This window comes from Myxocyprinus asiaticus, chromosome 19 (genome assembly GCF_019703515.2).
Source record: "Myxocyprinus asiaticus isolate MX2 ecotype Aquarium Trade chromosome 19, UBuf_Myxa_2, whole genome shotgun sequence".
Taxonomy (NCBI): Eukaryota; Metazoa; Chordata; class Actinopteri; order Cypriniformes; family Catostomidae; genus Myxocyprinus; species Myxocyprinus asiaticus.
The window spans coordinates 3,185,404-3,199,567 of record NC_059362.1 but is presented as its reverse complement, the minus strand read 5'-3'; the positions used below and the strand labels follow the sequence as shown (position 1 = coordinate 3,199,567).

At 39.6% G+C, this 14,164-nt stretch overlaps 1 protein-coding gene across 3 annotated transcripts in view; it reads right to left on the bottom strand.

Moving 5' to 3' along the window:
* ptprk (protein tyrosine phosphatase receptor type K) overlaps nucleotides 1–11,481 on the bottom strand; it is a 297,329-nt gene extending 285,848 nt beyond the window's left edge. For all 3 annotated transcript variants that reach the window (XM_051644804.1, XM_051644805.1, XM_051644806.1), the window contains exon 1: nucleotides 11,333–11,481. In XM_051644804.1, coding sequence (XP_051500764.1) covers nucleotides 11,333–11,405 — 73 coding nt within the window. In that variant the 5' untranslated portion in view covers nucleotides 11,406–11,481. The remainder of the gene's footprint in view (nucleotides 1–11,332) is intronic.
* Between the last annotated feature and the right edge of the window lie 2,683 nt (nucleotides 11,482–14,164).

Below are 14,164 nucleotides of genomic sequence, written 5' to 3'. Positions count from 1 at the left end.
TTTTGGGGACAGTTTGGGGATGGCCCCTTCCTGTTCCAACATGACTGCGCACCAGTGCACAAAGCAAGGTCCATAAAGACATGGATGAGCGAGTTTGGTGTGGAAGAACTTGACTGGCCTGCACAGAGTCCTGACCTCAACCCGATAGAGCACCTTTGGGATGAATTAGAGTGAAGACTGCGAGCCAGGCCTTCTCGTCCAACATCAGTGTCTGACCTCACAAATGCACTTCTGGAAGAATGGTCAAAAATTCCCATAAACACACTCCTAAACCTTGTGGAAAGCCTTCCCAGAAGAGTTGAAGCTGTTATAGCTGCAAAGGGTGGGCCGACGTCATATTAAACCCTATGGATTAAGAATGGGATGTCACTTAAGTTCATATGCGTCTAAAGGCAGATGAGCGAATACTTTTGGCAATATAGTGTATATATATATATATATATTAATATTCAGATATAGAAATAGTGTGTAGCGAGTACTTTCTGCACCACTAGTTATTTTGCACAAACATTATTTTTTTAAACTGCCCCAAACTCACGCCATTGGTTGAGACAGTTTTGTTGTGCCGACCTGGCTGCACATTTTCAGTGTCCTACTACTACTACTACTATTATTATAATAATTATTTTTCATACTTGGCTACAGTGATGAAAGAGTACTGCAATACTACACTTAATTGATTTTTTCCCCAGCCTCATACGCCATGACAAGTGAGAGATATTGGGAAAATGTCTGCTTCTGTCATTTTTCAATATACTTTCACTACAATTTTATATTAGCCTTTAAAAGAGAAAGTCAAACATCAAAAATAGGCCAGTCTGAAGCTGTAATCTGCAGTGCCACCACATTAAAGGGATATTTACTCACATATCACTTTCTTTTTTGCATGGAACATAAGATGTTGGACAGAACACCATTCCCTTACACTGCATCTTTATCTCCATATATCTCCTAACATCTCTTTTTGTGTTCCACGGAAGGAGAAAAAAAGTCATACGGGTTTGGAACATGAAAATATTCATTTTTGGGTGAACTATCTAGTTAAAATTTTATAAAATGCTACAGAGACTATTGTCAAATGTGCATGTCTCAAGTGAACATTGGACAGTGAGTGAAGGACAGGTAAATCACTGCGAGTCAGACCCACACACACATCTAGACGTGTTCAAACTTGATATCACCTAAACGTCATAGTGTTGACACAGATATAAGACAACCTGCCTCCAGACAGATGATTCATGTTGAGGCATACGCTCGCTCTCCTTATTTTCCTTTCTCTCTCTCATTTCCACTCTCATTCACACTCGTTCGCTCTCATTTCAGATCTGTCAGACTATCTCCTGTCTCATCATGTCCTCACATGGGCACAATGTAAAAAAAAAAAAAAAAAAAAAAAAAAAAAAAAAAAAATGGTGGTATGCTGCCAATCACAATTAAGGGCCGTCTGGAACACCATATCCTGAGGCTCTTAAGTCAGAGGACATGACAAGCATTTTGTGTGAAACTCTGGCGGTCTGGAAACTGCTGAGCGATTTTAACGGCATTAAAGATGGCTGAAGGCAGAGCCCATGAGAGGTGGTGAGATTACATCGTAGGAAAGAAAAAAAAAAAAAAAAAAAAAAAATCACAAATGAGATCTCTTTACTGTAATATCTAGAGAGTAATGAGATTAAATTGAGACTTTCCTCAAATTTCCTGCTTCTCCGCCGAGATAAACTCCCCGGTAATCTCACATGTGTTTCCTTTGGAGTTTCAAAGAGATCTCAGAAATCTCAAACTGTGCCCAAATTTGCCAAAAGTCAGCAATCAAAAGAGGTCTCCATGTGAACTATATGGCTGTGTATTGATACAGATTTCTTGATTCAATTCCGATTAATTTTAGGGATGCACCGGTCCGATACATGGATCGGTATCAGCACCGATACTGATGTTTTTAACCGGATCGGGTATCAGTACAACAAGCCCCGAGTCAAACGAGTCAAACCAAAATTTTGCTCTCAAAACGCAGTGAGAGGATCTCACTGCTCAACTTCAGCTAATCACAGAAATTTGGCCTCATATGCGAGTGATTTACTCACATTGTAGAGGGTTGCACAGAGTAAAAGATTGCTCTTGGGATTTAAGAATCAATATCGAGATCATTCAAATGAAAAATCGTGATCTATGGGAAAATAAAGCCCATTTAACTCCAACATTTCTTATCAAATTCTTTCAAATCCAAAATATCTGAGCTATCCTATCAACATTAATTGTATAGTTCTATACTCACACTGTATGACAAAAAATGACTCGTGTGTCTATTTTTATATCTCCTTTGAAATATGAAGACAAAGTTGATCCTTAAAAGCAAAATGACTCCATTAAGTCTCGTGGGTTATGAAAGCACAACCCCTTGAGTAATAATATTTTCCTGTGTGTAACTGCATCGCATTTCTGTACAGCCTTTGGCGTAGAGCTGGAAGCAGTCAGTGTGGATGCTTTCCTTTAAAGAGACCTCATCGCCAGCCCGATGGGCTTAATTTGATAATCACCAACATCATCATAATCTTTATGGAGATCAGCAAACTCATGAAACACAACACTATACACTCTTTAAAGCCAGAGGGACAAAGTAAAACAAAAACAATCTTACTTTCCCTTCTTTAGCAGTCATTTTAATGGACCATCCCCCCTGTTCTGATAGGGGCTCTTATGAAGGGCCGGATAGCTCTGTAAAGGAGCTTACAGCCACTGCTGCCCATTACCACTATAATCCACAAAGTGCTGCCACCACAAAGACCGTGTGTGATTGTGTGTGTGTGAGCGTGCACATCCTCCACAGGCTCCGAGCACAAACAACCTCCTCTTCACGTCTCACAAAGCCTACACATTTTTGGCTTCTAGTTTCCTCTTTATTTTTCTCTCTAGGGTGGTCTCTTGTGGTTATTCGAGGGTCCGAGGCATCAGCAGATCTTGAGTCCTTAGGGGACATGTAGCCTCATGATGTCTAGGGATGTCAAAAGTACCCCGTCTTTCTTAAGTAATACAGAGTATCCACTTAGTGCAGTACCTAAATGCTGTGTGACTGAGAGGCAGCTGCCTTTGAACGCTCACATGCGCACGTCCATGCATGCTCTGAAGAGCTCTTACATTACAGTTGAGCATGTGAACGGTCAATTGCAATCATTGGTCAAAATAGCCGTCCCGGCGAGGCATTGTTGTAAAGTCAGTTTTGTGATTTAAAGATACAGCTACTTGACTGTACCGTATGTCTTCATGTGGCTTTCACATTTGTTAAGTCAAAATTTGTCATTAATATTAATCAAACAGCTATATCTACAAAAATAGAGAACTTTAAGCACTGTTTCATTAATTTACATAATCTGTTTACACCTTTCTGTTATTCTTATTTGCTCCATTGCTTGTAATTTGTTTCTTTCTTCTTTATTTTATTACTGACTTGATAACCTGAAGCAATGATTACTTAATCGAGAAATGAAAGTGAAAATTTTTTACGGCTAGTTTTGCGTTCCCTCTCAATTCTTTTGGGTTCCCCCGCAATATCTTTATTCATCCCTTACGTAAACTGTCCATGGTTTTCTACAGTAACTATGGAATTTAACTATGGAATTTGTAGTAAAAGAGTCACCAAAAAATATGCCATGGTTTTACTACCGTAACCATATTTTAACTTTGATATTTGTGGTAAAACCATAGGAATAATACAAGGAAACCAAAACAATGGTATTAAAAATCATGTGATAAGTTTTACTAGAGTGACACCTTGGTTAATGTGGCAAATGTACCATGTTTAAAACCTGATTCTTGGGGGCCTGTGTAGCTCAGCGAGTATTGACGCCGACTATCTCCCCTGGAGTCACGAGTTTGAATCCAGGGTGTGCTGAGTGACGCCAGCCAGGTCTTCTAAGCAACCAAATTGGCCCGGTTGCTAGGGAGGGTAGAGTCACATGGGGTAACCTCCTCGTGGTTGCGATTAAGTGGTTCTCGCGTTCAATGGGGCGTGTGGCAAGTTGTGCGTGGATCGCGGAGAGTAGCATGAGCCTCCACATGCTGCGAGTCTCCGCAGTGTCATGCAGAACGAGCTACGTGATAAGATGCGTGGATTGACGGTCTCAGAAGCGGAGGCAACTGAGACTTGTCCTCCACCACCTGGATTGAGGTGAGTAACCGTGCCACCACGAGGACCTACTAAGTAGTGGGAATTGGGCATTCCAAATTGGGGGGAAAAGGGGATTAAACACACACAAAAAAAAATTCTTACCACACACAAAATGACTAGAGTCATAGTTACTGCAGTTTTACAATAGTGAAACCATGGGTAATTTTTATAAGGGCAAGTTTTTATGGTGGAAACCATGGTTTTTAAAACCATGCTACTTGTACCACAAAATAACATAGTGTCACTATAGTAAAACTGTAGTTACCACGCTTTTGTGGCAGATTTGTATTACCGGTTTTCCTGTTTAACTACAATAGTTTTCCTACAAATACCATAGATCAACTGCGATTGCTGTAGTAAAACCATGGTTAATGTCTGTAAGGGATGGATAAAGCTATTAGGAGGGAACACAAAGTATTGTGATGAAACACAAAATATTGCAAGCAAGCAAAAAAGCATTTTAAAACATAAATTCCCTCCCTGACATCTAAGGGGCTCTGTACTCTGTAACAGTTCACCCAAAAAGCATCTCTCATTATTTCCTCACCCTTATGCCATCTCAAACTCGGATGACTTTCTTTCTTCCGCAGAACACAAATAAATATCTTTTAATGCAGATATGATGTCTGTTTGTCCATACAATGTAAGTGAATGGTGTCCAAACTTTGAAGCTCCAAAAAGTAAATAAATGTAATCCATAAGACTCCAGTGGTTTAATCAATGTTTTCTGGTTTTGGGTGTGAACAGACCACAAACTTTTTCACTGTACATCTTGCAATTGCAGTCTCTAGTCACGATCATGATTTCAAACTCGATTACACTTCCTAGTGCTTGGTGCATTTGCAAGTGCTACATGGTGCTAGGAAGTGTAACTGAGCTTGAAATTATGATTGCAAAGAGATTTATAGTGAAAAAAGGAGTTACATTTTTGGTCTGTTCTCGTCCAAAACAAACTGGATCGCTTCAGAAGACATTAGTTGCATTTACACATACAGTCTTTTCCAGAAAATTACCTACAATTTCCAGTTTAGAGGTCATGTGTGAACAACCCTTTTGAACATACTGGTAAATTTTGCTCTGGCAATTTTCCTTAATGCGAAGTTGTATCCTTACCTATAAATTTCCTTATGATTTGTGTGTTCAGCACATTTGGTACATTTACCATTAAAGGCAACCCAACAATTTTCCTGTAATTTAACTGGTTGCATATGTGAACGGGGCTATGGAATAAACCGCTGGAGTCTTAAGGGTTACTTTTATGCTGCTTTTAAGTCCTTTTTGGAGCTTCAAAGTTCTGGCCACCATTCACCTGCATTGTATGGACCAACAGAGCTGAAATATTCTAAAAATCTTCATTTGTGTTCTGCAGAAGAAAGTCATACACATCTGGGATGGCATGAGGGCAAGTAAATAATGAGAGAATTTTCATTTTGGGGTGAACTATTCCTTTAATAAAGTGTTCAATAACATTCGTTTTTGTAGTAGTGGTTTTGAGAAAGATTAAATTTCACTGGTATTGGTATCGGCTACTGAAATTTTGGTATCGTGACAACCCCATTCATGACCCTCACAAAAACTACAAACAAATTCCACTCTCCCTTCCATTTGCCAACCATATACAGTACATCCCCATAAAACATCAACATTCTTCTATGAAAAAAGTTGTTTCACATGAGCACTGCGTTACAATTCTCGACCTGTGTGCAACCCAGTCTCAAGAGTAACAGTGTAGATTGATGTTTTTCTCCACAGAAAGTCAGGAATACAAGCATCAACTTAACAAATGTGCTGACAAAACCATCAACATTAGCTGAGAGGAATACGTAACACTTCTGAGAGTCGAAATTTCTGTGCAGAAATCCATACAGCCGCATAAAATAAGACACTAAAGCGCTTGACGTACTTGTCAGGTATTGATTCTCTGCGCATATTCTGAAAAACTTTAATCAGGGGGAAAAAAATAAATAAATAAATAAAAGCTGTCCTAAGACAATACCTGTCCACTGTAAATAGATTTTGTAGCGAGTCGGCAAAATAAGCACGCCGCACACATCTCCCAGCTGCTGTGATAAGCAACTTGCGTCTGTGGCCGAAGCTGTGATTTAACACAGAAATACGGCCCTCTGTGACCTGTCAGCAACTAAAGTGCTCTGCAGATGGGGAAACGTGCCACCTTGCGCCACTTTTGACAGGCCAATTCAGACACATTTAATTCAAAATCAGAACTGACATGTCCCTGGTCTAGGGCATGATTCATCAGCGCACATTAGTTAAAAGAAAAAGAAAAAAGGAAGCAAGTTTTCTTCCAGGATAACCTTGTACGTGGCTTGATTCATGTGTCCTTCACAAAGACGAATCTTCCCGATTCCATCCTTGCTGAAGCACCTCCAGATCATCACCGATCCTCCACCTGGTCGTCTAATGGTTAGACGGAGACCTGGAGAGGCCTTCAAGCCACAGTGTCTCGCACACACTGTGAAATTTGGTGCCACGTACAAGGTTATCCTGGAAGAAAACTTGCTTCCTTCTGCGCTGACAATGCTCCCCAACTGTAAGGATTGGTTTTTCCAGCAGGACAATGCTCCATGCCACACAGCCAGGTCAATCAAGGTGTGGATGGAGGACCACCGGGTCAAGACCCTGTCATGGCCAGCCCAATCTCCAGACGTGAACCCCATTGAAAACCTCTGGAATGTGATCAAGATGAAGATGGACGGTCACAAGTCAACAAACAAAGCCGAGCTGCTTGAATTTTTGCGCCAGGAGTGGCATAAAGTCATCCAACAGCAATGTGAAAGACTGGTGGAGAGCATGCCAAGACGCATGAAAGCTGTGATTGAAAATCAGGGTTATTCCACCAAATATTGATTTCTGAACTCTTCCCAAGTTAAAACATTAGTATTGTGTCTGAAAACACAGCATCTTTTTGTTATTTTGACCAGTTGTCATTTTCTGCAAATAAATGCTCTAAATGACAATATTTTAATTTGGAATTTGGGAGAAATGTTGTCAGCACTTTATAGAATAAAACAAACACATACCTATTGATAGTAAATCCAGAGAAACTGATTATTTTGCAGTGGTCTCTTCATTTTTTCCAGAGCTGTATATATATATATGATATTGATACTTGCTTCTGAATTCAGCTATTCTTTAATTTGGCAACTAAAAACAGCCATTTAGCTCCTAAATGTTTCAGTTTTGGAGCCAAAGGCTGCATAATCATTTTTTTAGTCTGCAGCCCTGCTGATCTGGCTTGCATGGCACTTGGCCTTGCCGTTTAGTTCAGCTTTTAGGGCATTTGCCGTTTCTCATACACACCAGAAAACAGCATCACAAAATCAAAGACAATTGACCGACTTTGTAGTCGCACCATTGCGATCTCTAACAAAATTTAGTTGCACCGGAGGACAAAATGATCGCATAATGCAGTCATATTCTGTGCATGATTCATGAGGTAATAAGCACAAAAAACACATATGTATTAAACTTAGGGGCAATCTTTGCTGAATTTTCACTTATTACTTCAGAAGGAAAATTATGTATCGTTACTAACAACAGATGATCCTGATTAAAATGAGTCCAAACACAACATAACAGCGCATAGATGTCAAACACTAGTTTGTGAGTGAAACTGTGCACTTGCTTTATTTTACTAGTTGAGACTTTTCTAAAGCTATGACATGACCATTTGCTCTTCAAGAGGTTTTCACTTATTACCATCATGATTATACGATTGTATTTGTTCAAGCTGAAGAATGTCATTTCTGCGACACTAGTGCCACCAAACGGAATTGCAAAAATAAACAGCTTTCCGAATATGCCACCCATCTGCCATTGGTCAAACAGTCAGATAGTCCCGCCCCCAACTCACATCATTGGGTCTAAGTGGGTCACTCAAAACAAACAGAGCAATTTTCATAGTGCCACAGAGACACATTGTTTACAGTTTGAGACAATTAACCCTTGGATGGCTTATTATAGTTGTCTCCGCACATTAAGCAGAGATAGAAAGCATTTTTAACACAGAAAAACGTACACTTCATACCTCACTTTAAATTATAAAAGAGCTCTCACAGATGTAGCTGTAAAATCTGCACATAAAAAAATAAAAAATAAATAAAAAAAAAGTTTGTCTTCATAAACTTTCCTCAAACTTGTTCCACCTCTGACGCAACTTTTGACTGACAACCTGTCATACAGAATCAAAAAAAAAAAGAAAAAAAAATTTCAATTTCGTCAGTTCAGGTTGACTTGGCCAAAAAAAAGATTCTTACTTGAAAAATGGCTGGGGTCAATCGATAACTTGTTCAGAATATAAGCATGACAGCCACTCAAGTGCTCTTCTCCAGAAAGTGCTCAGTAGTTATCTCAGAGCCAGTAGCGGTTCTAGCTTGTATGGTGCCTTGGGTGAAACCCGCTTCAACACGCCCCCAAAGTTCTTGACTGTGGGTCTGTGTGGGTGCCCCCCCCCCCGCAAGATGCCGCCACCCCACCTCAACTGCCTATGTCGCCCATGCCTAAATCACACACTGCTCAGAACATCAGGCTCATTTCCACTGGCCTGATTAAATGATCAAATATATTTAATGCAGTTTTGCCCAGAATCTTCAGTGTGGAAGACAAAGCAAACGCTCAAACTCACCAAACATCACATCTCCTTTATTATATCCACACCAATGACAGAGGGCGAGAAATCAGACCAGAAGCGCAAGCATTATATTCAAATCATGGGCTAGCCTTTCATGATTCATGCATAAATGCCTTGTTAAAGTCAAATTGAAGACCTTGTTTTCTCTCAGCGGTAAAAGTGTAAACCCACACACACTCTCACATTCAGTGTATTGGATTTTAACGCACACGTGTGCACACACACACAGCTGTAATCGCAGTCTTCAGAAGTAGCTATTGTGTCTGAGCAAGGCTTTTCTTTCATTGCGATCATTTTTTTTGTGTGAAAACCATTTCAAAACAGCACATTCAACTTCTCTAAGTGCTCTAAAGAAATGCAAAAGAAAGGTTTCGGTTTGTCCTTCTCTGCAATCACATTTCTGTGACAGCCTGCAATCATATTTACTCTGAATGTACCTGGGTAAAAGAAAACTTGAGACAAACAGAAGTATATAGCAGACCTCCACTTCGAGAGCCAACTGAGAGGGAATTTGGAGATGTTCAGTTTCCTGTTTGAAAGCTTCAGTCACCATTCATTGTAACTGCATGGAAAGGAGCAACCACAACATTTCTCCTTCTGGAACAACATGAGGATGAGTAAATGATGAAAGAATTATCCTTTTTTGGGTGAAGTGTTCTTTTAAGGTTTGATGTTGTTAAAATGCAACGCTGCAATGCATGCAATCACACAACTCATTTGGATTTCTGGGTGACAGTGTGGCACATCGGGGCGAGGTCACTGGGTCAATTACTCAGACACAGATGCCCTGGACAGATGATTATGATGATGATGATGATGATGATGATTTCACCATGGATTTATGACTCACCTTTCTCTGCATGTCCCATTTGAGCTGCGTCCAGAGAAAGAGAGTGATATCACGGATTAGCTCGCTCATTTCCGAGCATTCAAAGCGAGCTCTGATCCCCCTCTTCATTTCTATAACACACTGGCATAATTACACTAGTCGCTAATCAATCTCAGGCTCCTGTAATTTGCCATTTGTCATCCGCTGTTTTTGATTACTCTAATAGAATTAATCTGAGGGTTAGACTCACTGATTAATTAATCAGCAATTACATAGACAGCTGTATCCCCCCCACCTCCACCAACCCCTGCAGACGGAGCTGTGATATGGGTTACAGTTAGACAGATGCGAACATCAAACCAAAAGATTATACAGCAATTAAACAGGTAATATGTGCCATATAATATTAGTTCAAGCACAGGTCAAACTTGTACAATTTATACATTGTCAGATTTAAAAATTTTAAAAATAAAATAAAATAAAAAACGCAGTTTGCGTCAGTCCTTATTGCATTCTGACCCCTGAGATGGGCTATTTGACCTTTTACGTATATATATATATTATATATTTTCCATAATTATACACTTACAAATGAAAACACTACAAGTTGGAAAAGTGATGCACGGATTGTAAATTAAAATGTGCTCATGTTGAATGATTTGTAATGCACACAGGAAAAACACTCCAACAAAGATTTATCTCTGTCCTCTCATTTGCATGCATTTAAAACAGTATTTTAGCATCCCTATCTAACAGCTGCAAATCACTTTCAATTTAAATCACTTGCTTTGTAAATAAATAAATAAATAAATGTAAAAAAAAAAAAATACAATAACTATACATTTTCATTTCTAATTAAAGTGATAGGCTATACATTTTATTTAGGCTCAACTGGATAAAAATGTGATGCTTTGTGGTCACAAATGTGCTCCAACTGATCTCTAAAAACTATCATATAATAATTAGGATTAATATATATATATATATACACACACACACACACACCAGTGAAAACAGAAACTGACTCTCAAAAACACTCAGCAAACAAACTGGAATGAAACTGAACAAGCAGTATTACATGGCACGTACATCAAGCAAAGCAGCTCATGCATTTTCAATGTTTGGAATTCCTGTTGGAATTTACAACATTATTCTATTCTGTACGGAAGCTAGATAAGCAACCAAAATATAAATATACTAGTGGATAAACACGTTCTTTAATTTGTATTATTATAATTATTATTCTTAAAGTAACTATACGACTTTTTTTTTTTTTTTTTTTTTTTTTTATTCCATGCGATGTCCTCATCCTAACTACAATTCCTAATGGTTAGAAAACGGTTGGAAAATATTTAGAATTTTTTTGTGTTATGACAGAAAGAAAATTCCCATTAGGATTGCTCCCCAAGTCACAATCTCATAGAAATGCCAATAGCATTTTTGACTATGGGTTAATATGCGCTCGGTGAACTCCTTTCACTCACCCTGCAGCTGATACCTGAGCGCTCTCTATTCTCCAACATCTAAAATCAACCCAAAACATCAATGCACCACACACACATTTCACCTCATATGAGGCATTTGGATACGTAAGTGAGCTTCTGTTGTCTAAACGCATGAAACGCAACAATCGCGTAAACTTTTCCTCATTCCGCTCCGGGGATCGTTAAAGGTGAAGTCTTTAAGCACTTACCGGGTGTGTACTGGGCTCCTGCTCTTCCAAACGCAGTCTGCAGGAATAATATGCTCAAAATGAGGGTATCCATATCCGGCGACTGAGTTGAGAAAGTTTGTAAAAGTGTTGGGAATTGTTTCTTATTCCAGCCGATCCTCGCGCCCCATGCTCTCTCTCTCTCTCTCTCTCTCTCTCTCTCTCTCTCTCTCTCTCTCTCTCGGATACTTTGTAGCGCTGCGAGTGGCGAGAGAGAGTGCGTGACGTCACCAGCACTGTGGCGCTTGACGAGTGGACAAGCGCCCCCTACTGACAGCACAGTACACACACACTCAGCGGAGACATTAATACCAAACCAGCACTGTACTGAAATTCATCGTGTCTGTCCACTATAACTTTATACCGTTTGTTCAGTCTGAACCACTTAAAGGCGATGTAAGTGCTTTGTTTTTACAACACACACATGACCGACATCAGTGAAAAATAACAGCTGTTTCTGTGAGCACACTGTTCTCTACAAACAGAAAGACAAAGAAAGAATCAGGGGAGCGGCCCATGCTTTTCAGACAACTAGTCGGGACTCGGGAATGCTTTCTGTCTGTCAAGCATTTTGCATGTTTGGGTTTGCTGATACTGGATTGGCTGATTTGTATTTGGAGGGCGGGGTTTTGAGAGAATGGAGGAGGGCGGTTAGAAATTACTTTTGGATCCTGGAATCCAGGATATTCGTTGTCACACAACAGGTTGTCTGTTTTTTTAGTAAATAATACGTAACAAATAATAATAACATTCAAAATGTTCTAATCAGTGCTCTACTCAACTTTCCCACTGTAAATCTGAAGCTTTGGATAAGTATGTATATATATATATATATATATATATATATATATATATATATATATATATATATATATATATATATATATAGATTATTATTATTATTATTATTTTTATTTTTTTATTGAGTAGCCTGTATTGTGTATTGAGCTAAGAGGTCAATCTGTGATGTGTGTTTTTATCCTTTTTTGGTCAAATGTCTTGTTTTCATTATGCAAATTTGCAGGTCAGACTCAGAGTTCACCAAACACGCTAAATCGAGCATGCTAAATTATTTCGAACACTGCAACGGACAGGATAGTTCAACTTAAGTCTCTCATCATTTACTCACCTTCATGCCATCCCAGATGTGTATGACTTCCTTTCTTCTGCAGAACACAAATGAAGATTTTTAGTAGAATATTTCAGCTCTGTTGTCCCATACAATGCAAGTGAATGGTGAACGAAATTTGAAGCTCCAAAAAGGACATAAAGGCAGCATAAAAGTAATCCATACGACCCCAGTGGTTAAATCCATGTCTTAAGAAGCGATATGATACTTGTGGGCAGAGCCGCATTAAGGTGGTCCTGCGCCCCAGGGCTTATCATTTCGCCGGGCCCCTGTCAGTCGTCAGAGTGTGTGTGTGTGTGTGGGGGGGGGGGGTTGGGGGTTGGTAGAGTGGAACGTTTTCACTCAATGATCATGCGCTACACAGATGGGTTTAGCCACTGGGCACCCTCTCTGTGTTTACATAAGCATCTTTACCAAGAACATAGATGGGAAAATACCATGACTGCCCCCCCCCCCGGGGTTTGTGGTCCCCCTGCTGCCATTGGCCTCAGGGCTTAAGCCCAAGTAAGCCTGTGCATTAATGCAGCCCTGCTTGTGGGTGAGAATCAGATCAATATTTAAGTGCTTTTTTTACTATAAATTCTCCTCCTTGCCCAGTAGGAGGCGATATGCATGTAGAATGCGAATAGTCAAAAACAAGAAGTGAAAGTGGAGATTTATCATTTAAAAGGACTTAAATATTGATCTGTTTCTCACCCACACATATTTAGCTTCTGAAGACATGGATTTAACCACTGGAGTCTGATAATAAATCACAAAAAGCAAGTAATATTATATTTCAAAATGATAAAATTTACTGTCTACTCACTTTCTTCCAACAATAAATACATGCAGCTTTGAAATATGTATTCTTTGATTTGAGCCAAGAAGTCAGTGTGTGTCATTTCCATCTTCTATTGGTCAGACTTCTTCTCATCATATGAATTAAAAGGTCAGAGTTCACCATACTTAAACTTTCGTTCACAGCTAAATGCAACATTTCTCTGCATGATCTTGCGTTTCTGCTCTCCCACGTTTCTATGTGTATGAATGAAAGTGAAAACACTCTCCATTAGCATATACCAGGGGTAACCAACCCTGCTCTTGGAGAGCTACCTTCCTGCAGAGTTCAGCTCCAACACACCTGCCTGTCATTTTCAAGTAATCCTGAAGACCTTGATAAGCTGGTTCAGGTGTGTTTGATTAGGGTTGGATCTAAACTCTGCAGGAAGGTAGCTTTCCAGGAGCAGGGTTGGCTACCCCTGGCATATACTTTGGAAAACTATGACTTCTGGAAACTGAAAATGGATAAGTGTGGATGTGGCCGTCAGCGATGACAATATGTGCATGCTGATTTGCAAATTGTCATTTGTCTTGCATTTACTTGCATACTGAATTTATCATGCCAAAACGAGAAGCTTATTTGAATCATACTGGACTGAAATGCATTGGGAAAGGGAAAATGACAAGCGTAGTAGAGTGTTCCTTGCACATGTGTATAATTATTGTACAATTGATGTAACTGTAACAGCTGCAACAGTGCACGAGCTCTGAGGTCTCAAGGTCAAAGGTCATCACCTGCTCAGCCCTCACTGTGCACCAGTCGCACCTCTAACTGTGCTCATCTGCAGTCAACACATGCAAGTCATTATTGATGTAATTTAATGCACTAGATACAATGCATGTGCATCAAAAACAACCGTTTG